The 26,404-nt window shown below is 40.4% G+C and overlaps 1 protein-coding gene across 2 annotated transcripts in view; it reads left to right on the forward strand.

The window, feature by feature from the left end:
• Positions 1–1,149: 1,149 nt before the first annotated feature.
• LOC307035614 (NLR family CARD domain-containing protein 3-like) overlaps positions 1,150–26,404 on the forward strand; it is a 98,883-nt gene continuing 73,628 nt past the window's right edge. For both annotated transcript variants that reach the window (XR_013807149.1, XM_079675177.1), the window contains exons 1-3: positions 1,150–1,300; positions 7,996–8,152; positions 17,635–17,742. Coding sequence is in view for 1 of the 2 variants with exons in the window: in XM_079675177.1 (XP_079531303.1) it covers positions 8,127–8,152; positions 17,635–17,742 (134 nt within the window). In the remaining variant the exon portion in view is untranslated. The remainder of the gene's footprint in view (positions 1,301–7,995; positions 8,153–17,634; positions 17,743–26,404) is intronic.

The raw sequence follows: 26,404 nt of genomic DNA on the forward strand, positions 1-26,404 counted from the left end.
TTTGTTCTGACGACCTCGACAATATCTGGAACACAAGACCCATAGTGAGCCCCGTAGATGTGGGAGTCCTATGAAGCAGCTGTTAGGTGTGAATGACCAGAGAGAACATGCTCAGTGTGAAATGAGGCTCCATAATGATGTGTTTAATGTGAGGTCACACTGACATCTAGTGGTGATCTGCAGACATCAACACAAGGTCAACATTAAACTCCTCATAACGTTAAGCATTATTGAGAATTTGATTAATTCACATGACTTTGGTAACATGATGCTTTTATTAAAGCTCTTTAAAAATGCATATAGTTATAGCTGGTTTAAGATCACCCCATGTCTGTCCTCCTGAGTCCTACATGTTGTTTTTTTTATTGAATTTTCATTTACTTTTTGTTGTATTTTATTGTATTTGTATTGACTTCTATCTTGTCTTTTTATTAATGATTTTCTATATGTTTGTTAACAATGTAAAACCTACTGAGACAATCATGTTTTTTTACATTGAACCAAATAAATAAACTTTTCTCTGATCAGCTGTAGCTATGGCAACAGATGGCAGTTAGCCTACATTAGCTTTGATGCTAACTAACATTACCCACCATTTAAAACACATTACCGTAATTACCTGAATATTTTAAAACGCATTCATTCAAACATGTAAGGTGCTTTAAAAGTGATATAACGTAGTGAAAGGTCTTAACAAGTACCTTTAGCGCTGTTGCTGAGCTGAGGTATGTCGGTGTTTGGAAATGAAGTATCACAGAAAGCACCGGGAGAGAAGGACCGGGGATGTCCTCTCTGTTCATCCGGGAGAGGGAGCAGGCAGAGCGGCCAGCAGACAGAGCAAAGACCCCTGGTAGTGCGCCAGACGCTGATGCAAATCGTGGCCAAACGGTGGGACTACATTTAACATTTCACACACAATACACCCTGAAACTACACACTGCGGAGATTTAGACCTGAGATTAGGGAAGAGCATTTCCACCACAGAAAAGAACATATCTACCCTGTTAGTCATTAATATGACATCTCATATGATTTACTATACTCAGATCTTCTACTTGAGTAAAAGTAGAAGTACTCAGATCTTGAACTTGAGTAAAAGTAGAAGTACTCAGATCTTGTATTTGAGTAAAAGTAAAAATACTCAGACCTTTTACTCATTATGCAGATGAAGTACAATATAAATAAAATGTTATGTAAGAGCTCTTATTTTGAAGTGCTTCCTGTTTGCTGTTTAGTTTCACTTCGTGCTCGTCGGTCGTGTCGCACCTTCTTCTTCTTCTTCTTCTTCTTCTCTCGAAAGGTTTGTAACTTTTTGTGACTTTAGAGTTTTTAGAGACAACTCTGATTATCAATCATTGCTCAGAGAATAAGAACAACTCTTTAGTTCAACTTTTAGAGACTCAGAGACAGACTTTAACTCTCTTCCTGTTTTTAGCTGAGATACACCTCTCCACAATAACTATTATTATTATTATTATTATTATCAATCGTTACTCAGAGAATTACTCAGAGACCCTCTCTCTCTTTATTTCTGTCCTTACTACAGTAACTGTGTGTGTGTGTGTGTGTGTGTGTGTGTGTGTGTGTGTGTGTGTGTGTGTGTGTGTGTGTGTGTGTGTGTGTGGTTGTTTCCTTTATACAGTCTATTGTTGTTCCTCGTCACATGACCAGCGAAGTATTTAAAGTTAAACATTTCAAAAGTGGTAAAGGTAAAACATTGGAAATATAAAGAGGATTACATTAATAATAAAAATACTTTTTTTAAATACTAAAATAATACATGTGGAAATGTAAACATTAGTATTTAAAGAAAACACTAATGTTCCTCCCTCAGCCACCAGAGGGCGACACATCCCACAGCCTCACTCACAGGTGAACTGATTCATACAATACAATAGAATAGAATTCCTTTATTGTCATCGCACCAGGTACAACGACATTTAAAAAAAACAACCTCGCAGTGCATTTCCACATAAAACGAATAAATATATATCTACATAAACATATACACACATAAACATATGCTCACACATCCATACCAACATGCACACATGCCCGCACATAATTTAAATACAGTTTACAATATAAAAAACACAGGGATGATATTTTGCTTTTCTGATGTCGATCAGTTCATAAGTTAATAACACTATTAAAAAGTAGTGCAGTTGCAAGTTGTAACTGTTCAGTTCAGCGTTTGACGGTGTTCAGTTCTCGTATGGCTCTGGGGTAGAAACTGTTTTTCAGTCGGTTTGTCCTTGATTGAATTGACCTGTAGCGTCTAGCGGAGGGCAGAAGAGCAAACAGGAAGTGTCCAGGGTGTGAAGAGTCTGAAATTATTTTGCCTGCTCTGTTGAGGCAACGTTGGCTGAAGATAATTACAATTACAATTCATTAAAATACAAATCATTTTAAAAATACAAAAATAAAACATAAAAAAACAAATTAAACAGGGATAAGAGTTGAAGAGCAGGACATTCAACATTTTTGAATTACATAAAAACAATTCAAATCCTATAAGAACATATATGAAGCGGAATAAAAAATAATAAGAACATTTTAAAATACAATAAAAGGTCAAATGGTATTTACATAATATATGTGGGAGTATAAAGATGAGTAAATACAACATAATAATTAATGTATAAATACAACAGCTACAAAATAAAATGATGAACGTGGACATTTAAAGATTAGAAATTAAAAAAAGAATATGTAAAAATACAAAGAGGAATAAATAAAAGGGAATGTAATAAATAATAATACAATGAATAAATGTAGTCAACAGGAGTAGTGACAAAAAGAGCTCACAATAAATGAAACCGTTATAAAAATTACATAAATTCAAGAATATAAATACTATAATAATAATAATAAGAAGAAAAAGAAAATGATAGATAGATGAATAATAAGCAAACTAAATAAATAGGAATCAATAAAACATGTGAAGCCATGTCTTACAGATTGCTTTGTTTTCATGCTTAGAAATAAACAGAGAGAAGGGATAGTGGAGATTGATCCGGAAAACTAAATAGATAAATAAGAAATACATTAAAAGCTAAAGCAAACAGGACAAGAAGTTCATGATCATGAAATAAAAACACTAGATCAGTAAACATGGAATAAAAGGATCAACTCAAACCCATGAATGAGAGAAGAACAGAATGAAAGGATCAACTCAAACCCATGAATGAGAGAAGAACAGAATGAAAGGATCAACTCAAACCCATGAATGAGAGAAGAACAGAATGAAATGATCAACTCAAACCCATGAATGAGAGAAGAACAGAATGAAATGATCAACTCAAACCCATGAATGAGAGAAGAACAGAATGAAAGGATCAACTCAAACCCATGAATGAGAGAAGAACAGAATAAAAGGATCAACTCAAACCCATGAATGAGAGAAGAACAGAATGAAATGATCAACTCAAACCCATGAATGAGAGAAGAACAGAATGAAATGATCAACTCAAACCCATGAATGAGAGAAGAACAGAATGAAAGGATCAACTCAAACCCATGAATGAGAGAAGAACAGAATGAAATGATCAACTCAAACCCATGAATGAGAGAAGAACAGAATGAAATGATCAACTCAAACCCATGAATGAGAGAAGAACAGAATGAAATGATCAGTAAATGAGACGCATTGTTACTCTCAGCCTGAACTTCAGGTTTTCACGTGCACAGATATGAGCACTTCCTGCAGCTCTCAGTGACTGATGCTCTGGGTGTGTCTGCAGATGAAGGTCTAAAGCTCTCTGAGGATTCAGCTGCAGCTAACAAGCTAACAGGATGCATTATTGCACTAGCTCTAACTGTGACTGGAACAAGAGGAATATTTCAGAAAGCTTTCAGAGTCCCATAGAAGTGAAGAGTGATCCCCAAAGAAAGGCATAGAGAAAGCACTTAGCATCAAAATATAGTGAAAGACAGTAAAAGTAGTCATTGTGCAGATTGGTCCATTTCAGAATAATAGATATGATATGTTTTATAATGATTGATCATGAAAGTGTTCTCAAAGCTGGTAAAGGTGCAGCTAGTCTGAATGACTTTGTATACTGCAGGGTAGCTGGTGGATTTACTCCAGGTGGAACTAAAGTCTGATTTAACCAACCCACTCTCTTCAGTCTGCGTACAAATGACACGACTTTACACATTGGAAAATGCGTGCAATAGATAGGCACGCAAAATCTGACTTTAGCCTATCATACGCAAATGGATACGGTCGTGTCTGAGAAGACCGGAAGCTGTGGGGTCCATAAAAACATCTTCTTACTCAATATCAAGCCACGATTATTGATTTTATTTTAAATCGTATAATGTCTGACTTTTTTTTTGTCTGTGAGGAAAAGAAATGGGGCTCAGAGGCTCAGAAAACTGAAATCTGTATTTTGAAAAAAAGAAATTCTTTCTAATTTGTTATTCTTTTCTAAATAACACACTGTTATTTAGAAAAGAATAACACACAATTATCCTTGTTTTTATTTATTCGTTTAATTCTATAATCTTGGGCACCGGAAACAGACGTAGACGGTAAACTGATTACCCAAGATCCTCAGATTGAAGCTCAGGATGTTTTAGCCGCAATGCACGTTGGGATATGGGGTTAATGCGATATGATTTCCGAAAAAAAATTCAGAGTTTAGGATGGCCGAAGATACTAAACTACCCATAATCCCCAGCTATCGTTTGGGACTACAGTCCCGTTGACAAACCCCGTGATTAATCTTCAAGCTCTGGGATTGGATGTTGGAGTGGCAGTGCGCCAAGGTTACGCCGCGCGTCAAGCTCTTTGAAATGGAACGAAACCACGGCAGACTATTCAAAACTGGACTCGAACGCCCCCCCCAGAAATACACATGCTGGCTATTGTGTTTCGCAACATGTTCTCTATGGCACGCAGGGCCGTTTCTTCCTATAGGCAGACTATGCGGGGGCATAGGGCCCCCACGGCCACTAGGGGGCCCCCAAGCTGAAAGTATTTTTATTTATTTATTTATTTTTATTCATCCGAAAAACAAAAAGGTTTAATTCATACACACAAAGATGAACAAAATTAGTAGAAGCGGGAGGGCTGAAGCATAGCTTGTGGAAAGTAGCCCTCCCGTGCATCATCCTAATACAGCGGCATTATTGCGTCAAAAACGTATAGAAATGAAGGAGTACAAAGAAATAAAAAAAACAGGGGTGCACATAACTGGTACGCATGCGCGGCAATCTGAAATGCGTACGGTCACTTGTGTCACAAAGCGCATTTGCGTACCGACGTACTTGTGAAGCTTTTCCAGAAGGCGGTTAGATCACCGGACGACAGAGTCGGTCTCCGTGTGCACAGACAGGGCTGCTGTTAACGTCGGTCTGTACAACGAGATTTTGCCAAAACTACGGCAACCGGCTGCGGAGGGAGACTCCCCCCCTTCACTGGAGAACTGCGCTACTAGCCCCCCCCCCACCCGTCGACTTTCCTGAAATACTCCGTTCGCGATACAGAGGGCTTCATCAAATAACTTTGAGTGGAGCCAGAAGTTGGAGTACCAAACACTGACTCCAGGTACTCATCTGAGTACCTCACTGAGAAAGTTATGTGCACCCCTGTATCTACGACGTCTGAGGAAGATGACAAATGTAAATTAAACATTGTTGAGAAAATGCTGCATCTCTTGCATTTATTGACGTAGAGGAGTCTTATTGTTTACCTTTTTAATATCATTTTTTGTCATTTTCAATTGCTTGGTTTTCGTGAAATTAGCCTGTTTTCCTATTAAAGTGTAACAGATTGATGGATCTCCACAGATCATCTTAAAGGCTCATAGTGTAGTTATGCAATGAATGAAAAACTTGGGTCACAGGTTCCTCAACAGCGCATTACAAGACATCTATCAATATGTGTGTATACCTCCACCATTAAACTGTCATTCTGCACATTTCTTATTCTATCTACATAAGAGTATAATTAATGTGTATAATATTAAAATAAGTGCTTCAACATAGTTAACATTGCTGGAAAGCAATATATTAGACGTTAAGTACTTTGTCAGGCTTAATATTTATCTGTAGATAGATACCCCCAAAGCTTTTTTCTTATTTGAAAGAAGACCTTAACCTAAAGTATTCTTTAATGTTTGAATAAAGGTTAATTAGTTTGTCTGTTTTGCTCATCCTCATATTAATATCTTTGTACATCCAGCACTAAACTGTTTTATAGAGCTCACTTACAGTATCTTCTTGATTTTTTATATTCTATATTTCTATCATTGACCTTCTACTTTCCCCCTATGAAAGTATGTACTCTAATATGTTTTTCATCAAATAACATTATTCAACAAAAACAACATTATTCAAAAAATAATAATTCAATAACGTGCTTTAACCACTAGGCGGTGCACACAAGGTACACACAGCATCCTAATAATAACTGTGTATTATTAGTGTAGGACACTTATGTATGTATAACATCTGAAGATGTGTAGTTTTATTCATGTTTTTACATAATTCTCCAGGATATTGCTAAACTATTTCTCATGTTTTACTTCTACACATTAATATCTGATTTGTAAAACATCACAGACAGAAAGGCATATCTGTCATTTAATGGTAAGCTATTGAAATTGTGATTCCATAGATGTGTCTCCCATTACCCCAATCCCCTATTCTCTCAACTCAGTATTTACATTCTTATATTCAAAGAAAATCAGTAATATCTTTAAAAACAAGTCCTTTTCTATCAGCTGTGCACCGTTATGGTGTAAATATAACCTATCTACCGTTTGGATCAAATATAAAAGTCAGCCGAATTACTAATGATCCTGCAAGGAGACGAATTGTGTGAAAAGAAATGCAAGATGTTGTTTAATTGTTGATATATTTATGATCCACGTCACATATTCAGTTTTGGCGGCAGTTCCTCGTGTTTGTCCAGAAGTCTTCTCATCAGGGCTCTATAAATAAAGAACTACGGCAGATCTGTAATATGTAATGCAGCCGAACCGTGTATTACCATGCCGTTATGTGATGACTTCCAAAGAGAAAAGCAAGAACACTCGGAATAAAGTACTATTTTATTTTTTTAAATGTTTTTAGGATTTCATATCGTATAAACACCATATCCCAACGTGCATTGCGGCTAAGCAATCCAATCACGAGCTTCTAGCTGAGGATCTTGGGTAATCAGTTCAGTGGGTTTGTGTTGTGTATCGCGATGATGCTCGAAATGTCCCTTATAGGCCTACGTCTGTTTCCGGTGACTTTATTTTGAAATTCAGTTCCTGAGAAACGGCTAAAAAGCCTGAGATTATAGAATTAAACAAATAAATAAAAACAAGGATAATTGTGTGTTATTGCTGAGTAAATAACAGTGTGTTATTTAGAAAAGAATAACAAATTAGAAGGAAAAAAAGATTTAAAGAAATACAGATTTCAGTTTTCTGAGGCTCTGAGCCATTTCTTTTCCTCACAGACGACAAAAAAGTCAGACATTATACGATTTAAAATAAAAACAATAATCGTGGCTTGGTATCGAGTAAGAACATGTTTTTATGAACCGCACAGCTTCCGGTCTACCAAGACCCGACAGACAAAACGTGGCGTATCATATGCACGCAAAACTCGGCCTCAGAACTCAATGGGAATGGTTAGCGTATCATATGCATGCAAAATAGGACTTCTGCGTATCTATTGCACGCATTTCCAATGTGTCAAGTCGTGTCATTTGTACGCAGACTGAAGAGAGTGGGTTGGATTTAACACTTGATCCTATTTCACATCATTCATCCAGATCTGTGAAGTAACTAAAGGTTTTAAATACAAGTAGTGGAGGAAAAGTACCTCTGAACTGTAGTGGGGTAGAAGTACACAGTTGCATAAAATGGAAATACTCAAGTAAAGTAAAGTACCTCAAAATTGTACTTAAGTACAGTACTTGAATAAATTACTTAGTTTACACCACTAAAGCTCAGCACGCACTGGTAACGCTCAAACATCTGTGTGTTGAAGCCCAGAGCAGCAGACCTGAAGCTGGACCTGGACCTGAAGCTGGACCTGAAGCTGGACCTGGACCTGGACCTGGACCTGGACCTGGACCTGGACCTGAGTCCCGCTGTGTTTCCTCAAAGAGTGACCGCTCAATGGAGCCTCAATCTGCTGATGGGGGGTAAGAATTTAAAACGGACTGAAAGCCATTTCAGTCAGTTGTTGTCTGTGTTGAAGCTTCTGTGTAACCTTCAGGAAATCCTGGTTATTAGCGACGTCGGTGGGCGTTAAGTGAACTGCAGTTAGCATCCTGGACATGAACTCAGTGACGTTCTCCACTAAAGAGATGTGTTTACGTTAGCTTCACACTGCTGGCTGTAGGGCAGCTGAAGAGACGCGAGGCACTTTGGAGATTAACTTCACGTCTTTAGGATTTACTCTGAACATCTTCCAGAGTCCTTCACATAGAGAGCAGTCCACCGGCTGATAGAGGAGACTCAGAGAGTCTGGAAGGTTCATCTGTTGGGAAACACAGAGCAACCCTGTCTCCTAAAAATTACGTTCCCACAGAACAGAACTGCATTCTCAATTACGTTTCGCTAGAGTTTCTTATAAATGTATCTCAAATACGTTTATTTTCTACATATCTTTGCCATTTATTGTCTTGTTTATAATAATGATAATAGTCATTTATAAATATAGTTTTAGAGCACACATTTGAAATCGAGAATCGGGCTAGATATGTGGTTAAATTAAAATCAGTAGGCGAGGCTGTAATTTCTCCAGCTGTTACTCTCATGAGCGAGGCAGAACATAATAGTTCTAACATCCCAAAAAGCTGCTGTGTCGTTTATTGCTCCTCAAACATTAAAACAAATCCAGAGTTACGTGTTTCAGAACTTCCTCTAAGAAGAAAGGACAGTAACAGAAGAGCTCTGTGGCTTCAGGCTTGATCGCCGTTCAAATGACAGCGTTGGTTTCCCCAAAAGTGGGCGGGGCTGTAAAGTGACGTAGATTGACTCTCATCTATTCAAAACCATTCTATTTATTCTAACGTAAATTACATGCCAGTGTTCTATCTTTTTATTTATTTGTTTTTATTTTGAATCGTATAATAAATGGGGCTTAGAGCCTGAAAATACTGAAATCTGTATTTTTGAAAATCTTTTTTTCCTTCCCATTTTGTTATTCTTTTCTAAATAACACACTGTTATTTACTCAACAATAACACACAATTATCCTTGTTGTTATTTATTCGTTTAATGTTTGGGCTTTTTAGCAGTAAATAAAGTCACCGGAAACAGACGTAGGCCTATAAGGGACATTTCGAGCGATACACACCACAAACCCACTGAACTGATTACCCAAGATCCTCAGCTTGAAGCTCGTTGATTGGATGTTTTAGCCACAATGCACGTTGGGATATGATGTTAATGCGATATGATATCCGAAAACATTTAAAAAAAATAAAATACTTTATTCCGAGTGTTCTTGCTTTTCTCTTTGGAAGTCATCACATAAAGGCATTGTAATACACGGTTCGGCTGCATTACATATGACGGCCCGTCCACACACAGGCATCAAAACATCTTGAAAGATCTTGAAGCTGGGCGTGTCTGAAGCTTGGCGATTTTTTGCGAGCAATGCGACCAACAACCAATCACATGAATCTCCCGCCCCCGACATACAAAGCAATAGCAATGTTTAAACGAAGTAAACTGGATATAAACTCTCCAAACAGGAGAAAACCAGTTTCACCCACTGTCTCTGCCCCCTCCCTCCATGCCTGGTTCCTCCGGTTTGTATCCCGGTAAATAGTTCTGGTCGTAAAGAACCGGGTGATTTGCTACCGTAATATCTGGTTTGGAATATGAGGAAATGAACTGCGGTCTGGCTCTCCCAGCTTGCACGCGGTTTGATTGGCTAGCGCTTGCACTGGCGGGATTTGCATAAACGGGATTTGATTGGCTGATGCCAGCTTCGAAAGCATCGGGAGCATCAAAAGTTGAACATTGCTCAACTTTTGATGCTCACGATGCTTGCAAAGCCATGCTCCGCTCCCCACAATGCAGTTCGGCGAAGATTACAAATCTTCTACGTCACCCCATTCAAGTGAATGGGCGAAGCTTTGAAAGATTTTTTTCATGCCTGTGTGTGGACGGGCCGTTACATATCTGCCGTAGTTCTTTATTTATAGAGCCCTGATTAGAAGACTTCTGGACAAACTTGAAGAACTGAAAACTGAATATGTGACGTGGATCATAAATATATCAACAATTAAACAACATCTTACATTTCTTTTCACAAAATACGTCTCCTTGCAGTATCAATAGTAATTCGGCTGACTTTTATATTTGATCCAATCGGTAGATAGGTTATATTTACACCATAACGGTGCACAGCTGATAGAAAAGGACTTGTAGTTTTTAAAGATATTACTGATTTTCTTTGAATATAAGAATGTAAACACTGAGTTGAGAGAGTAGTCAGGGGATTTGGGTGATGGGAGACACATCTATGGAATCACAATTTCAATAGCTTACCATTAAATGAGGATATACCTTTCTGTGATGCCCCTGTGGGTTCATCAGTGGAGAGGGTGTGGCTGTGCTGTCTGTGCTGCACTTGCTGCATTGATTGCAGTAACTCAGGACACCTGGGTTTGGTGTCCTGCAGTTCTTTAAAGCCTCTCTGCTCCTCTCTGCTATCTCCTGCAGGCACCCGGCTCTGATGAGTATACCCAGTGTTTATGTGACTTGTTGGTGCAAATAAACACCTTTTTCTACCCGTTAATGTGTTGTGTCTCCTCTTTGTTGTGGCCTTCTGAGCCAGGTCGCAACACTTTCTGTCTGTGATGTTTTACAAATCAGATATTAATGTGTAGTAAAACATGAGACATAGCAATATCCTGTAAAATTATGTAAAAACATGAACTACACATCTTCAGATGTTATACATACATAAGTGTCTGTGTGTACCTTGTGTGCACCGCCTAGTGGTTAAAGCACGTTATTGAATTGTTTTTGTTGAATAATGTTATTTTTGTTGAATAATGTTATTTGATGAAAAAAAGATTAAGAGTACATATTTTCATAGGGGGAAAGTAGAAGGTCAATGATAGAAATATAGAATATAAAAAAATCAAGAAGATACTGTAAGTGAGCTCTATAAAACAGTTTAGTGCTGGATGTACAAAGATATTAATTTGAGTATCTATTGCAGGTCTCCCTTGAAAAAGAGATATATGATCTCAATGGGACCAATCTGGTTAAATAAAGGTTTGAAATGAAATGAAATGAGGATGTGGAAAACAGACAACGTTAACACATTAAAGAATACTTTAGGTTAACCTGTTAAGCCCGAGAGACCCCGGTACCGGGGCACTGCCGCAACACCTCGCAGGAAACAGTGTCTGAGGGCATGTTCATTTAATAAACTATGAATGTTTTATATCCATGTAACGGGAAGAAACTCATCTAACTGATCATTTAATTTTTTTCAAAATAAAACCCACAATGCTAACGCTGAGCCTCTGAATTAGCAACGAGCAAAGAATGTGGTCTTCAATGGCATTAAAACGATAAAAACGCTGCTGAAGTTAATCCATAGGTTAATCCAATGTGTCTGTGTCCCTTTGAAATGATTTCTGATAATCCATGAGCAATAAACCTGCTTTTCTGTTTCCAGATGTCAGAGCTAGAGCTCTCTATAGCTTCACTCTCATGCAAAACTCCGTCCGTGAAGCCCCCACCTTTTTGTTTTACCATGTGTGTGAGTGGGGAGATTCCCCTTCGATTCTATTGGCTCTAACGGTCAGAAAGAGATGTCAATCATCAAAATCGACCAAGGGGGGCCAGAGATATGGAAAATTACCCAAATGGCCCCAGAAGTGTTTTTTCTTTGCTAAATCTCTCTAAAAAGGTCAGATTTAACTTGTTGTGCATCAATCTTGATACAGGGTACTTATATGTTCTACTTTGGATTCCTAAAGCTTTTAGTCTACCTTACCATCCAAGGTTAGTTTTCACTATACGTAAAAAAGAATTTTTGGACGGACACTATAATTTACAGTTTTTTTACTTTGTTCAATCTGAATTTTCATTCAAATAAAAAACATCTATATTAATTCTGACTTTTCTACATCCAACTCACAGGTTTATCATTACTTTGAGAAAAAAGATTATTAATGTATTCCTTTTAGAAGTGAAGTTATGGTCATTTGTTCTGGGAATGTCATTTTCGAGCCTGAGACCTGAAAAACAGGCTCAGGGATAAACTGGTTAAGGTCTTCTTTCAAATAAGAAAAAAAGCTTTGTTGGTATCTACAGATAAATATTAAGCCTGACAAAGTACTTAACGTCTAATATATTGCTTTCCTGCAATGTTAACTATGTTGAAGCAATTATTTTAACTGATATTATACACATTAATTATGCTCTTATGTTAGATAGAATAAGAAATGTGCAGAATGACAGTTTAATGGTGGAGGTATTCACACATATTGATAGATGTCTTGTAATGCGCTGTTGAGGAACCTGTGACCCAAGTTTTTCATTCATTGCATAACTACACCGTAGTTGGCACTGGCGGCACATATCAGGCCCGGGCCGGGGGGCGGGGCCACATGACCGGGCCCTTTAAACCCAATAAAACTTGACAAAAATATCGGGAGTCCGGGGTGGTAATCTGACGCTCGTGCGTAAAAAGTCGCTCAGTCAGTAAGATTACAATTTAAAACAATGTTTGAAAGAAAAGTAACTAAAGAAAAGGTGTAATATTTAAGATTTCGTTTCTGCAAAGGGTATAGAAACGAAATATATATCAGAGATAATAATGATATAACATGACATAAAGTCCAACAAACCACAAGGACAACGAAAACATAGCCTAATAAAATGATTACGTTTCTGACACACCATTCACCATGGACAGCCAGCCGCCACCATGAGAGCAGAGCAGTGTCAAATTGGCACGGCGGCCCATACATTCACTTACAAGTAGGCTACTGTACAAACTAAATTTGAAGTGTACTCCCCTCTACTTGAAGGGCACTCGGCGAGCCTTGCGCTCCGCGGACTCGTCCACAATCCGCTGTATGTCCAATTTCTTGGCTCGGTCACTTTCGATGGACAGCAAGGCCAGTCCACTCAGTCTCTCCTGTCCCATCGTGCTCCTCAAATAGTTTTTGATGAGTTTCATTTGGAGAAAGAGCGCTCGGCGGTTGCCACGGTGACAGGAAGAGTCAGAAATAAGATGAAGGCTGTGCAAACCTCACTGAATGTAGATGTTACTGCTGGGTTGTAAACAATGAGCATTTTTACCAGATCCGCGACAGATTTTAGTTTTTGGTCCCTGAAACAGGTTCTGAAAGAAAGCAGCTGGCCAGGGAAGCTGGCGGCAATGTCCCGACTGTAGTGCTCTCTAAGCCGCTGGGTGTAAATCCTCATCCTTTGCTTGTAGTAGTGTGTTGGGGTGAATTGCCTCAAACATGTTCACAGTTGCATTTAAGCTGGTGAATCTTTGGGACAGTTGCTGGATGATTATATCGAGACATGCATTGAAAACGGTCACCCGAAAGTTGCTCTCTGCGTCAGTGAGGCGGCTGTCTTCAGAAAGTTCATCAAAGTGTCTCTTAACTTTCCTGGCCCTGTTTGTTTCAAACTGTGTTTGACTTCCCCATTTAGTAGCCAGGGCAAGAGTGGCGGACTTTGCCTAATCAAATTGTCCCCTATACTCAACCAAAACACTGATGGCATTTTGCAGTAGAGTAGATGCTTTGAGAATATCCGCGTCTTTTGCTTGCAGTAACTGTGAAGCACAATTTATGCTTTCCAAAATCTTGGTCTGCATGTTGACCAAAAATAGAAAGCTAAATTTGCTTATGGCATTCTTGAGTGCACTTGCTTCATTGCGCTCATCCTTTTCTTCACTGGTACGGGATATTCTGACGAGGGCTTTTATAATGTCTCCATATCTGTGCCTTAACGCAACAGGCGCATCATGGCGAGATGACCAGCGAGTGGGACATAAGCGTTTTAATGTGATAGTTCTGCTCTCTGGCGTCATTAACTCACTGAGCAATGCCAATCGTTTGATACTGTGACCAAAAAAGTTGTAGAGCGTCTCTACAGTGTCATAGAAGTGCTTCACTCCAGGGACATTTTTAACAGAGTCGTTGAGTGCTAGGTTGAGATTATGAGCAGCGCAATGAACATAGTGGGCAAGGGGCTCCTTCTCGGCTATTCTTGCTTGCACGCCTGAATACACACCACTCATATTAGCCGCCCATTCATAGCCCTGTCCGCGACATTTAGACAGATCTAATCCGTTTTTCTCGATAGAACCAAGGATTTTGTTTTCAAGCTCTGAAGCTGATGAACCTTCAGTCACTTCAAAACCCAAAAAGACTTCATTGATCTGTATATCTGTTGCAATATCCATGTCGTTCTTAACAACAGTTATGTAGCGGTAAACCTGACTCAACTGGTCTATCTGACACATCTTGCGTTGTGTCCATGACGACGGAATAAAATGGGGCTTCGTTTATTTCATCAATGATGTCAGCTTTCACACGTTGAGATAATATGTAAATAATCTCATCTTGAATCTGGTGACTGAGGTATTTCACTGACCCTTCTGGTCGGTTGATTAGCTCTTTCAAAACAGGGTCGTAGCGAGCCAATAATTCTATTATTGACAAAAAGTTGCCAGCTTTTCCCTGACCTAGAACCTCTCGATGGCCCCTGAAGGCCAAGTTGCTTGAAGCTAGAGTGAGAGTTACATTAACAATGCGCTCCACCACCTGTCTCCAAAATTGGGCGGCATTACGCACATTCCTCTCCATGTCAGCGTCTATTGTGCCGTTGGTTTTCCACTGCTCATATACTACGCATGCACCAAGGTGTATGTGAGTGGATTCATGCCTCTCAATAGTATAAAGATGTTTCCAGTCTTTTATTCCGTTTACCCATGCATTGTTGTAGAACGGTGCCTTTCGGATGGCAAAAAGCCAGCAAGGCTCACAGTAGCAGCAGTCCAATTTTGGGGAATAGCACATCCAGCTGCGTGGAAATTTCATCCCAACTTTAGTGGTGGAGGTGTAATAGCTTTCTGAAAAGCAACGGTTATCCTTGTCTTTGGGAAATGGACCTTTGGGTTTGCATGGGCCCATTTTAAGGATATATCTTTTGATATTGGCGTCCTCAATGTTTTCAAAATAGTTTGCCCGATCAGTCGGAAAACGCTCCAGAGGATAATTGCAGGACACATCATGATCCGTGGTCTGAGTTTCACCCGTAGGAGGAGCGTGAGGAGGAGACCTGTTGCTGCTTTCATTCCCAGTGTCCGGTACTTCTTCACCTTGCGGCGCAGCAGGTAAGGAGCCGGAGGGGGAGGGGTGCGGCTGGTCAAGCGTCAGGCCTGGCTCTCCTCTAGACGAGCAGCTAGCAGCTGCTGAGTCGTCCCTATTATTATTATCATTATCATTATCATCATCATCACTACAGCCGAGAGACAGAAAAGGAAATAAGCTAGGCGGCCGAGCTACACGAAGTAACAACAACCATGATATCAACATTTACCACAAACTCACATTTTCTTGTTGACAGTGTGTGTCCGTGATTGTAGCCTACCTGTAAATCTGGCTAACCCCCACTAACGTTGTTGGCGGGCTGGGGCTCGGGGATGAAACACGGCTGGCAGTGGCAACAACTTCAGGTTCATCTCCCGCAGGAGGAGGAGTAGGGCGAAAAAAATATCCATCTAGCTTGGACAATTTGGCTTTTCCTTGGTCCTTTTGATCTTTTTCTTTGCGTTTTGTAGCTCCACTTTTGTGTTTATAACTGCTCATGCTTAGGCAGTGCTCTGTTGAATGACAAGTGATTGATGATGACGTTGACGTTCATTTACGTATGATGTTGATGGACGGCTGTTGATGACGATTTTACCCAAAATAAATTTGGAGACAATAGAAGGGATTCACTTGCCATTTCTCATGTTTTAATGTTAAATGTGAGTGTGAAAATAGCAGCACAAGTTCAACTCATATTATAGGCTACAATACTTTATACCTAATATGACCAGGAACGTCAGTGCACTCAGTGGCGCGAGGCAGCAGGGCCCGCCGGCGAATATCTCCGGGGCGGAGCCTGCTGCCTCGGCGACGGGCCCCCATTGGGTCCCGACCGTCCCGGGCCCGGGGAGCCCTGCCCCTACAGCCCCCCCTGAAGCTCCGCCCCTGGTAGTTGGGTATATGACATGTCAATAAACCTTAGAAAATCTTGAAATCTTGAAAGGGATGTGCAAAATAGCCATAATACAGTTTTTAATGAACTATTAGTAGAGAATAACGAGTAATGAATATACTTTATAGATCTGCAGATAAATGTTTAGTCTTCTCAAGCACCAACTATCAAATATCTCTCCTGATTGTTGGCACTTCACAATCACCTTCCCTGAATCTTACTCAGGTGTAACTAAAGTCTGCTTTAAGGGTTGTTTGTATTTCACATCATTAATCAGAATCTGCAAAGTAACTAAAATAAATGGAGTGGAGTAAAAATACCAGGTTAACCTCTGAATTGTAGTGGAGTAGAATTACAAAGTAACAATGAGCTGTCATCTAAATATAAAATAAACGACACAGCAGCTTTGTCACGGTTTGTGAAACAAGCAGGACCCAAATGCAGATACAAACTGAAAATTCCTTTATTTCAAGGCTATGAGAGATATAGATATAGATATATATATATATATATATATATGCAATGACAAAACAGAACACTCACCGCAGAACTAGTCATGGAACAAGACGAACCGACCAAGACAGACAGAAAACCCAGAACTTAAATACACACAAGACTAATCACACAACAAGACACAGGTGAGGAGGGAGGAGGAAACACAGGGGCCCAGGTGAACACAATCAGACAATTAGACACACCAGGGAAAAGGACCAGACAATAACCCAGAGGAAAACATGACAGGGAAACAGCAAAAACACCCAAACCTACAAAACTATAAACGTGACATAACATGAGAATCGTGACAAGCTTTTTGGCATGTTAAAACTATTATGTTCTGCCTCGCTCATGAGAGTAACAGCTGGAGAAATTACAGCCTCGCCTACTGATTTTAATATAACCATATATCGAGCCCGATTCTCGATTTCAAATGTGTGCTCTAAAACGATATTTATAAATGACTTTTATCATTATCATAAGCAAGACAATAAATGGCAAAGATATGTAGAAAATAAACGTATTTGAGATACATTCATAACGAACGTAACGTGGGAGAAAATACGTTTCTAGCTAAACGTAATTGAGAATGCAGTTTAGTTCTGTGGGAACGTAACAGAGTGATTTATACCATTACATTGTAAAGAGTGACTTTAGAGTTAACATATTTTCATCAGTTTTTCTCCAGCGTGCCAATGTGTAGCTTGGGAACCAGAGAGTCACCGGTTCAAGACCCCAGAAGACCAAGTGCTACCCAGGTGTCCCTGAGCAAGGCAGCGTTCCCCACACTGCTCCCCGGGCCCGTACATATGGCAGCCCACTGCTCCTAACACTAGGATGGATCAAATGCAGAATGTACATTTCCCCTCTGTGGGACGATGAAGAGCTCCTTCTTCTTCTCTTGATGCATCTGTTTCTGTTTCAGGGTCCAGCAGCAGAGACCAGACTCTCCCAGCTGTCTGTCCCTCAAGAGCGACTGGTCGAAGGATGACTTCATGAACTTTAAAGGACGACCTCCATCTGCTGATCAGAAGTAAGCTGTGACTCACAGTAAGAGTCCGGTTATGATAAAACTGGTTGATATGAATTCTTTTCCAACATATTTTTCAGCAGTTTTTCTCCAGCATGTTTTACGGCCTGATAAATGGAACAAATAATCAGGAGAGTGAGAGCGGTGTTTCCTCAGCGAGAACTTTACTCTATTCAATTGCATTACCAAAAGTACAGCAAGTAGAAAACATGCAAAGCTTCTTCAGTAGAGTCCAAACACTTTTTCCTTTCACAGCATTTATCTAAGACTTCTTACTTTCCTCTCGGCAAGGCAAGGCAATTTTATTTACATAACACCTATCAGTACGCGACAATTCAAAGTGCTTTACAAAATAAAAACAAAAGACATTTAAGAATAAATACAGAATAAACACATTATTAAATAGTGTAAGAGTCGGGAGGGCTGATAATTTATTCCGGGAAATTACTCAGACCTACTAATTGACCTAACAGAAGCTATTGAGTAAGTTTACTGCTTGGCTCAGATCCACCAACGTCAGCAAGATCTCACCTCTACTAACTCCTGAAGAACCAGGTTCAATGAACTGCTGTTTCAATTCAGACGACCCGCTAAATCTGTTTAAGCGATCCAGAAGGATTTTGGTATCAGTAATGAGGTGTGGCCCTACCTAAGTGTGAGTGTGGCAGGGTGCAATCTTACCTTTCAAGCAGGAGAGGGGAGCGTAGATGTCTTTTAAGTTGTCCCAATCCAAAAGGTGGGATCAGTTTATTTGAAGAGAAATAGGTCCAAACTAATACAGGGTTCTTACCTTCTCTCGTTACAACATTATAATCATACTAAACATATCATGCTGTGATCATGTTCTAATATGAAACCTTAATTCACAGTTTTACATTTATTACCATCATTTTTTCCAACACAGATGGCGGGAATAGCATTCACAAACCCATACCTATCCGCATGAATTCGGAGGAAGATTCCTCACAGGTGATGGGCCTAATATTCACAAACACATCACCCATCAAATCATTCCACTCAGTTCACAAAGAAATTCACTCAGCATTCAACCAAGACATTTTGAGAGATATTTACCAAGTCTGAGAGAACCTTACCGAGAGCTATTAACCCAGCTCTGAGGGACAGAGCTTACAGAGAGAGAGCATACCAGGGGAAACCCCCCCCTCTCTCGCTCTCTCCAAAAAGCCAGTGTCTTTATGCTCAACAACAGGATATAGAAACCTAAAGACCCCTCCTCCTTACCCATATTTGTGGAAACTGGGCATGGCCTCTGATGTACAGGACTGGACATGACCAGACATATTCTATGGCTATGGCATAAGGCACACCTTCCCATGTTTGTGTAAAAAGGACATGACCCCTGCTAAATATTATTCTCGGCTATGACATAACCACCTTTTTGGGGCCTCAGTGTGTTTCTCCTTAAGTCCGGAGCCCCCCTCCCTGTGTACTGCTGTGAGGGAAGAGGGAAGAAACGGCCTTCTCCCTTATCAGCGAGTAAGGCATAAATCATTACAGGCCTTACACTCAATTTAACAAACCACTTGTGTTTTGTTTATACTGTAAATATAGAAAAAAATAAAATATGAAGCATTTTCATTGTGGGTTATACAAGAATATAATTGACTATATTTGATTATAACTAACTTTCGTTTTAATTATTCAACCTGATATGGAGATCTCAAAAATGGCATTTAACAACAGGCATAAAAATGCAAAGATAATTAAATCAATAAATCAATAAATCAACACAGCAGGTACAGAATACATGAATAAAAGGCATACTGCAGTGCGAGTATGGGCAGCTCAATTAAAAGCAGCAGCAAAAAGACATGTTTTTAGTCTGGTTTTGAAAATAGGAAGTGTTTCAGCGGACGTGCACTATTCGGGCAGTTTGTTCCAGATTCTCGGGGCATAATAGTTAAACGCTGCTTTTCCATGTTTAGTGGTTATTCTCGGAACAGAGAGCAGACCCGACACAGAAGACCTGAGACTCCTGGATGATTCATAGTTATGCAGGAGATTGTTTATATACCTCGGTCCTAAGCCATTTAGTACTTAACAGCAGTAGTATTTTAAAATCAATTATTTGGCAGACTGGAAGCCAGTGTAAAGACTTCAGAACAGGAGTGATGCGATCCACTTTCTTAGTGTTAGTGAGGAACCAGAGTAAAGACTTCAGAGCAGGAGTGATGTGATCCACTTTCTTAGTGTCAGTGAGGAACCAGAGTAAAGACTTCAGAACAGGAGTGATGTGATCCACTTTCTTAGTGTCAGAGAGGAACCAGAGTAAAGACTTCAGAGCAGGACTGATGTGATCCACTTTCTTAGTGGCAGTGAGGAACCAGAGTAAAGACTTCAGAGCAGGAGTGATGTGATCAACTTTCTTAGCGTTAGTGAGGAACCAGTGTAAAGACTTCAGAACAGGAGTGATGTGATCCACTTTCTTAGTGTCAGTGAGGAACCAGAGTAAAGACTTCAGAACAGGAGTGATGTGATCCACTTTCTTAGTGTCAGTGAGGAACCAGAGTAAAGACTTCAGAACAGGAGTGATGTGATCCACTTTCTTAGTGTTAGTGAGGAACCAGAGTAAAGACTTCAGAACAGGAGTGATGTGATCAACTTTCTTAGTGTCAGTGAGGAACCAGAGTAAAGACTTCAGAACAGGAGTGATGTGATCCACTTTCTTAGTGTTAGAGAGGAACCAGAGTAAAGACTTCAGAGCAGGAGTGACGTGATCCACTTTCTTAGTGTCAGTGAGGAACCAGAGTAAAGACTTCAGAACAGGAGTGATGTGATCCACTTTCTTAGTGTCAGTGAGGAACCAGTGTAAAGACTTCAGAGCAGGAGTGATGTGATCCACTTTCTTAGTGTTAGAGAGGAACCAGAGTAAAGACTTCAGAGCAGGAGTGACGTGATCCACTTTCTTAGTGTCAGTGAGGAACCAGAGTAAAGACTTCAGAACAGGAGTGATGTGATCCACTTTCTTAGTGTTAGTGAGGAACCAGAGTAAAGACTTCAGAACAGGAGTGATGTGATCCACTTTCTTAGTGTCAGTGAGGAACCAGAGTAAAGACTTCAGAACAGGAGTGATGTGATCCACTTTCTTAGTGTCAGTGAGGAACCAGAGTAAAGACTTCAGAACAGGACTGATGTGATCCACTTTCTTAGTGTCAGTGAGGAACCAGAGTAAAGACTTCAGAACAGGAGTGATGTGATCCACTTTCTTAGTGTCAGTGAGGAACCAGAGTAAAGACTTCAGAACAGGACTGATGTGATCCACTTTCTTAGTGTTAGTGAGGAACCAGAGTAAAGACTTCAGAACAGGAGTGATGTGATCCACTTTCTGAGTGTTAGTGAGGAACCAGAGTAAAGACTTCAGAGCAGGAGTGATGTGATCCACTTTCTTAGTGTTAGTGAGGAACCAGAGTAAAGACTTCAGAGCAGGAGTGATGTGATCCTCTTTCTTAGTGTTAGTGAGGAACCAGAGTAAAGACTTCAGAACAGGAGTGATCCACTTTCTTAGTGTTAGTGAGGAACCAGAGTAAAGACTTCAGAACAGGAGTGATGTGATCCACTTTCTTAGTGTCAGTGAGGAACCAGAGTAAAGACTTCAGAGCAGGAGTGATGTGATCCACTTTCTTAGTGTCAGTGAGGAACCAGAGTAAAGACTTCAGAACAGGAGTGATCCACTTTCTTAGTGTTAGTGAGGAACCAGAGTAAAGACTTCAGAGCAGGAGTGATGTGATCCACTTTCTTAGTGTCAGTGAGGAACCAGAGTAAAGACTTCAGAACAGGAGTGATGTGATCCACTTTCTTAGTGTTAGAGAGGAACCAGAGTAAAGACTTCAGAAGAGGAGTGATGTGATCCACTTTCTTAGTGTTAGAGAGGAACCAGAGTAAAGACTTCAGAACAGGAGTGATGTGATCCACTTTCTTAGTGTCAGTGAGGAACCAGAGTAAAGACTTCAGAACAGGAGTGATGTGATCCACTTTCTTAGTGTTAGTGAGGAACCAGAGTAAAGACTTCAGAACAGGAGTGATGTGATCCACTTTCTTAGTGTCAGTGAGGAACCAGAGTAAAGACTTCAGAGCAGGAGTGATGTGATCCACTTTCTTAGTGTTAGAGAGGAACCAGAGTAAAGACTTCAGAGCAGGAGTGATGTGATCCACTTTCTTAGTGTCAGTGAGGAACCAGAGTAAAGACTTCAGAACAGGAGTGATGTGATCCACTTTCTTAGTGTTAGAGAGGAACCAGAGTAAAGACTTCAGAACAGGAGTGATGTGATCCACTTTCTTAGTGTCAGTGAGGAACCAGAGTAAAGACTTCAGAACAGGAGTGATGTGATCCACTTTCTTAGTGTCAGTGAGGAACCAGAGTAAAGACTTCAGAGCAGGAGTGATGTGATCCACTTTCTTAGTGTCAGTGAGGAACCAGAGTAAAGACTTCAGAACAGGAGCGATGTGATCCTCTTTCTTAGTGTTAGTGAGGAACCAGAGTAAAGACTTCAGAACAGGAGTGATGTGATCCACTTTCTTAGTGTCAGAGAGGAACCAGAGTAAAGACTTCAGAGCAGGAGTGATGTGATCAACTTTCTTAGTGTCAGAGAGGAACCAGAGTAAAGACTTCAGAGCAGGACTGATCCACTTTCTTAGTGTTAGTGAGGAACCAGAGTAAAGACTTCAGAACAGGAGTGATGTGATCCACTTTCTTAGTGTCAGAGAGGAACCAGAGTAAAGACTTCAGAGCAGGAGTGATGTGATCAACTTTCTTAGTGTCAGAGAGGAACCAGAGTAAAGACTTCAGAGCAGGACTGATCCACTTTCTTAGTGTCAGTGAGGAACCAGAGTAAAGACTTCAGAACAGGAGTGATCCACTTTCTTAGTGTTAGTGAGGAACCAGAGTAAAGACTTCAGAACAGGAGTGATGTGATCCACTTTCTTAGTGTTAGTGAGGAACCAGAGTAAAGACTTCAGAACAGGAGTGATGTGATCCACTTTCTTAGTGTCAGAGAGGAACCAGAGTAAAGACTTCAGAGCAGGAGTGATGTGATCCACTTTCTTAGTGTCAGAGAGGAACCAGAGTAAAGACTTCAGAACAGGAGTGATGTGATCCACTTTCTTAGTGTTAGTGAGGAACCAGAGTAAAGACTTCAGAGCAGGAGTGATGTGATCCACTTTCTTAGTGTTAGTGAGGAACCAGAGTAAAGACTTCAGAACAGGAGTGATGTGATCCTCTTTCTTAGTGTTAGTGAGGAACCAGAGTAAAGACTTCAGAACAGGAGTGATCCACTTTCTTAGTGTTAGTGAGGAACCAGAGTAAAGACTTCAGAACAGGAGTGATGTGATCCACTTTCTTAGTGTCAGTGAGGAACCAGAGTAAAGACTTCAGAGCAGGAGTGATGTGATCCACTTTCTTAGTGTCAGTGAGGAACCAGAGTAAAGACTTCAGAACAGGAGTGATCCACTTTCTTAGTGTTAGTGAGGAACCAGAGTAAAGACTTCAGAGCAGGAGTGATGTGATCCACTTTCTTAGTGTTAGAGAGGAACCAGAGTAAAGACTTCAGAAGAGGAGTGATCCTCTTTCTTAGTGTCAGTGAGGAACCAGAGTAAAGACTTCAGAACAGGAGTGATGTGATCCACTTTCTTAGTGTCAGAGAGGAACCAGAGTAAAGACTTCAGAGCAGGAGTGATGTGATCAACTTTCTTAGTGTCAGAGAGGAACCAGAGTAAAGACTTCAGAGCAGGAGTGATGTGATCCACTTTCTTAGTGTTAGTGAGGAACCAGAGTAAAGACTTCAGAACAGGAGTGATGTGATCCTCTTTCTTAGTGTCAGAGAGGAACCAGAGTAAAGACTTCAGAACAGGAGTGATCCACTTTCTTAGTGTCAGTGAGGAACCAGAGTAAAGACTTCAGAACAGGAGTGATGTGATCCACTTTCTTAGTGTCAGTGAGGAACCAGAGTAAAGACTTCAGAACAGGAGTGATGTGATCCACTTTCTTAGTGTCAGAGAGGAACCAGAGTAAAGACTTCAGAACAGGAGTGATGTGATCCACTTTCTTAGTGTCAGTGAGGAACCAGAGTAAAGACTTCAGAACAGGAGTGATGTGATCCACTTTCTTAGTGTTAGTGAGGAACCAGAGTAAAGACTTCAGAACAGGAGTGATGTGATCCACTTTCTTAGTGTCAGAGAGGAACCAGAGTAAAGACTTCAGAACAGGAGTGATGTGATCCACTTTCTTAGTGTCAGAGAGGAACCAGAGTAAAGACTTCAGAGCAGGAGTGATGTGATCCACTTTCTTAGTGTCAGAGAGGAACCAGAGTAAAGACTTCAGAACAGGAGTGATCCACTTTCTTAGTGTCAGAGAGGAACCAGAGTAAAGACTTCAGAACAGGAGTGATATGATCCACTTTCTTAGTGTTAGTGAGGAACCAGAGTAAAGACTTCATAACAGGACTGATGTGATCCACTTTCTTAGTGTCAGTGAGGAACCAGAGTAAAGACTTCAGAGCAGGACTGATGTGATCCACTTTCTTAGTGTCAGTGAGGAACCAGAGTAAAGACTTCAGAACAGGAGTGATGTGATCCACTTTCTTAGTGTCAGTGAGGAACCAGAGTAAAGACTTCAGAACAGGACTGATGTGATCCACTTTCTTAGTGTCAGAGAGGAACCAGTGTAAAGACTTCAGAACAGGAGTGATGTGATCCACTTTCTTAGTGTTAGAGAGGAACCAGAGTAAAGACTTCAGAGCAGGAGTGATGTGATCCACTTTCTTAGTGTCAGAGAGGAACCAGAGTAAAGACTTCAGAACAGGAGTGATGTGATCCACTTTCTTAGTGTCAGTGAGGAACCAGAGTAAAGACTTCAGAACAGGAGTGATGTGATCCACTTTCTTAGTGTCAGTGAGGAACCAGAGTAAAGACTTCAGAACAGGAGTGATCCACTTTCTTAGTGTTAGTGAGGAACCAGAGTAAAGACTTCAGAACAGGAGTGATGTGATCCACTTTCTTAGTGTTAGTGAGGAACCAGAGTAAAGACTTCAGAACAGGAGTGATGTGATCCTCTTTCTTAGTGTCAGTGAGGAACCAGAGTAAAGACTTCAGAACAGGAGTGATGTGATCCACTCTCTTAGTGTTAGAGAGGAACCAGAGTAAAGACTTCAGAACAGGAGTGATGTGATCCACTTTCTTAGTGTTAGTGAGGAACCAGAGTAAAGACTTCAGAACAGGAGTGATGTGATCCACTTTCTTAGTGTTAGTGAGGAACCAGAGTAAAGACTTCAGAACAGGAGTGATGTGATCCACTTTCTTAGTGTTAGTGAGGAACCAGAGTAAAGACTTCAGAACAGGAGTGATGTGATCCTCTTTCTTAGTGTCAGAGAGGAACCAGAGTAAAGACTTCAGAACAGGAGTGATGTGATCCTCTTTCTTAGTGTCAGTGAGGAACCAGAGTAAAGACTTCAGAGCAGGAGTGATGTGATCCACTTTCTTAGTGTTAGTGAGGAACCAGAGTAAAGACTTCAGAACAGGAGTGATGTGATCCACTTTCTTAGTGTCAGTGAGGAACCAGAGTAAAGACTTCAGAACAGGAGTGATGTGATCCACTTTCTTAGTGTCAGTGAGGAACCAGAGTAAAGACTTCAGAACAGGAGTGATGTGATCCTCTTTCTTAGTGTTAGTGAGGAACCAGTGTAAAGACTTCAGAACAGGAGTGATCCACTTTCTTAGTGTTAGTGAGGAACCAGAGTAAAGACTTCAGAGCAGGAGTGATGTGATCCACTTTCTTAGTGTTAGTGAGGAACCAGTGTAAAGACTTCAGAACAGGAGTGATCCACTTTCTTAGTGTTAGTGAGGAACCAGAGTAAAGACTTCAGAGCAGGAGTGATCCACTTTCTTAGTGTCAGTGAGGAACCAGAGTAAAGACTTCAGAACAGGAGTGATGTGATCCACTTTCTTAGTGTCAGTGAGGAACCAGTGTAAAGACTTCAGAACAGGAGTGATGTGATCCACTTTCTTAGTGTTAGTGAGGAACCAGAGTAAAGACTTCAGAACAGGAGTGATGTGATCCACTTTCTTAGTGTCAGAGAGGAACCAGAGTAAAGACTTCAGAGCAGGAGTGATGTGATCCACTTTCTTAGTGTCAGAGAGGAACCAGAGTAAAGACTTCAGAACAGGAGTGATGTGATCCACTTTCTTAGTGTTAGTGAGGAACCAGAGTAAAGACTTCAGAGCAGGAGTGATGTGATCCACTTTCTTAGTGTTAGTGAGGAACCAGAGTAAAGACTTCAGAACAGGAGTGATGTGATCCTCTTTCTTAGTGTTAGTGAGGAACCAGAGTAAAGACTTCAGAACAGGAGTGATCCACTTTCTTAGTGTTAGTGAGGAACCAGAGTAAAGACTTCAGAACAGGAGTGATGTGATCCACTTTCTTAGTGTCAGTGAGGAACCAGAGTAAAGACTTCAGAGCAGGAGTGATGTGATCCACTTTCTTAGTGTCAGTGAGGAACCAGAGTAAAGACTTCAGAACAGGAGTGATCCACTTTCTTAGTGTTAGTGAGGAACCAGAGTAAAGACTTCAGAGCAGGAGTGATGTGATCCACTTTCTTAGTGTTAGAGAGGAACCAGAGTAAAGACTTCAGAAGAGGAGTGATCCTCTTTCTTA

The sequence above is a fragment of the Notothenia rossii genome, assembly GCF_949606895.1.
Source record: "Notothenia rossii genome assembly, chromosome: 4".
Classification (NCBI taxonomy): Eukaryota; Metazoa; Chordata; class Actinopteri; order Perciformes; family Nototheniidae; genus Notothenia; species Notothenia rossii.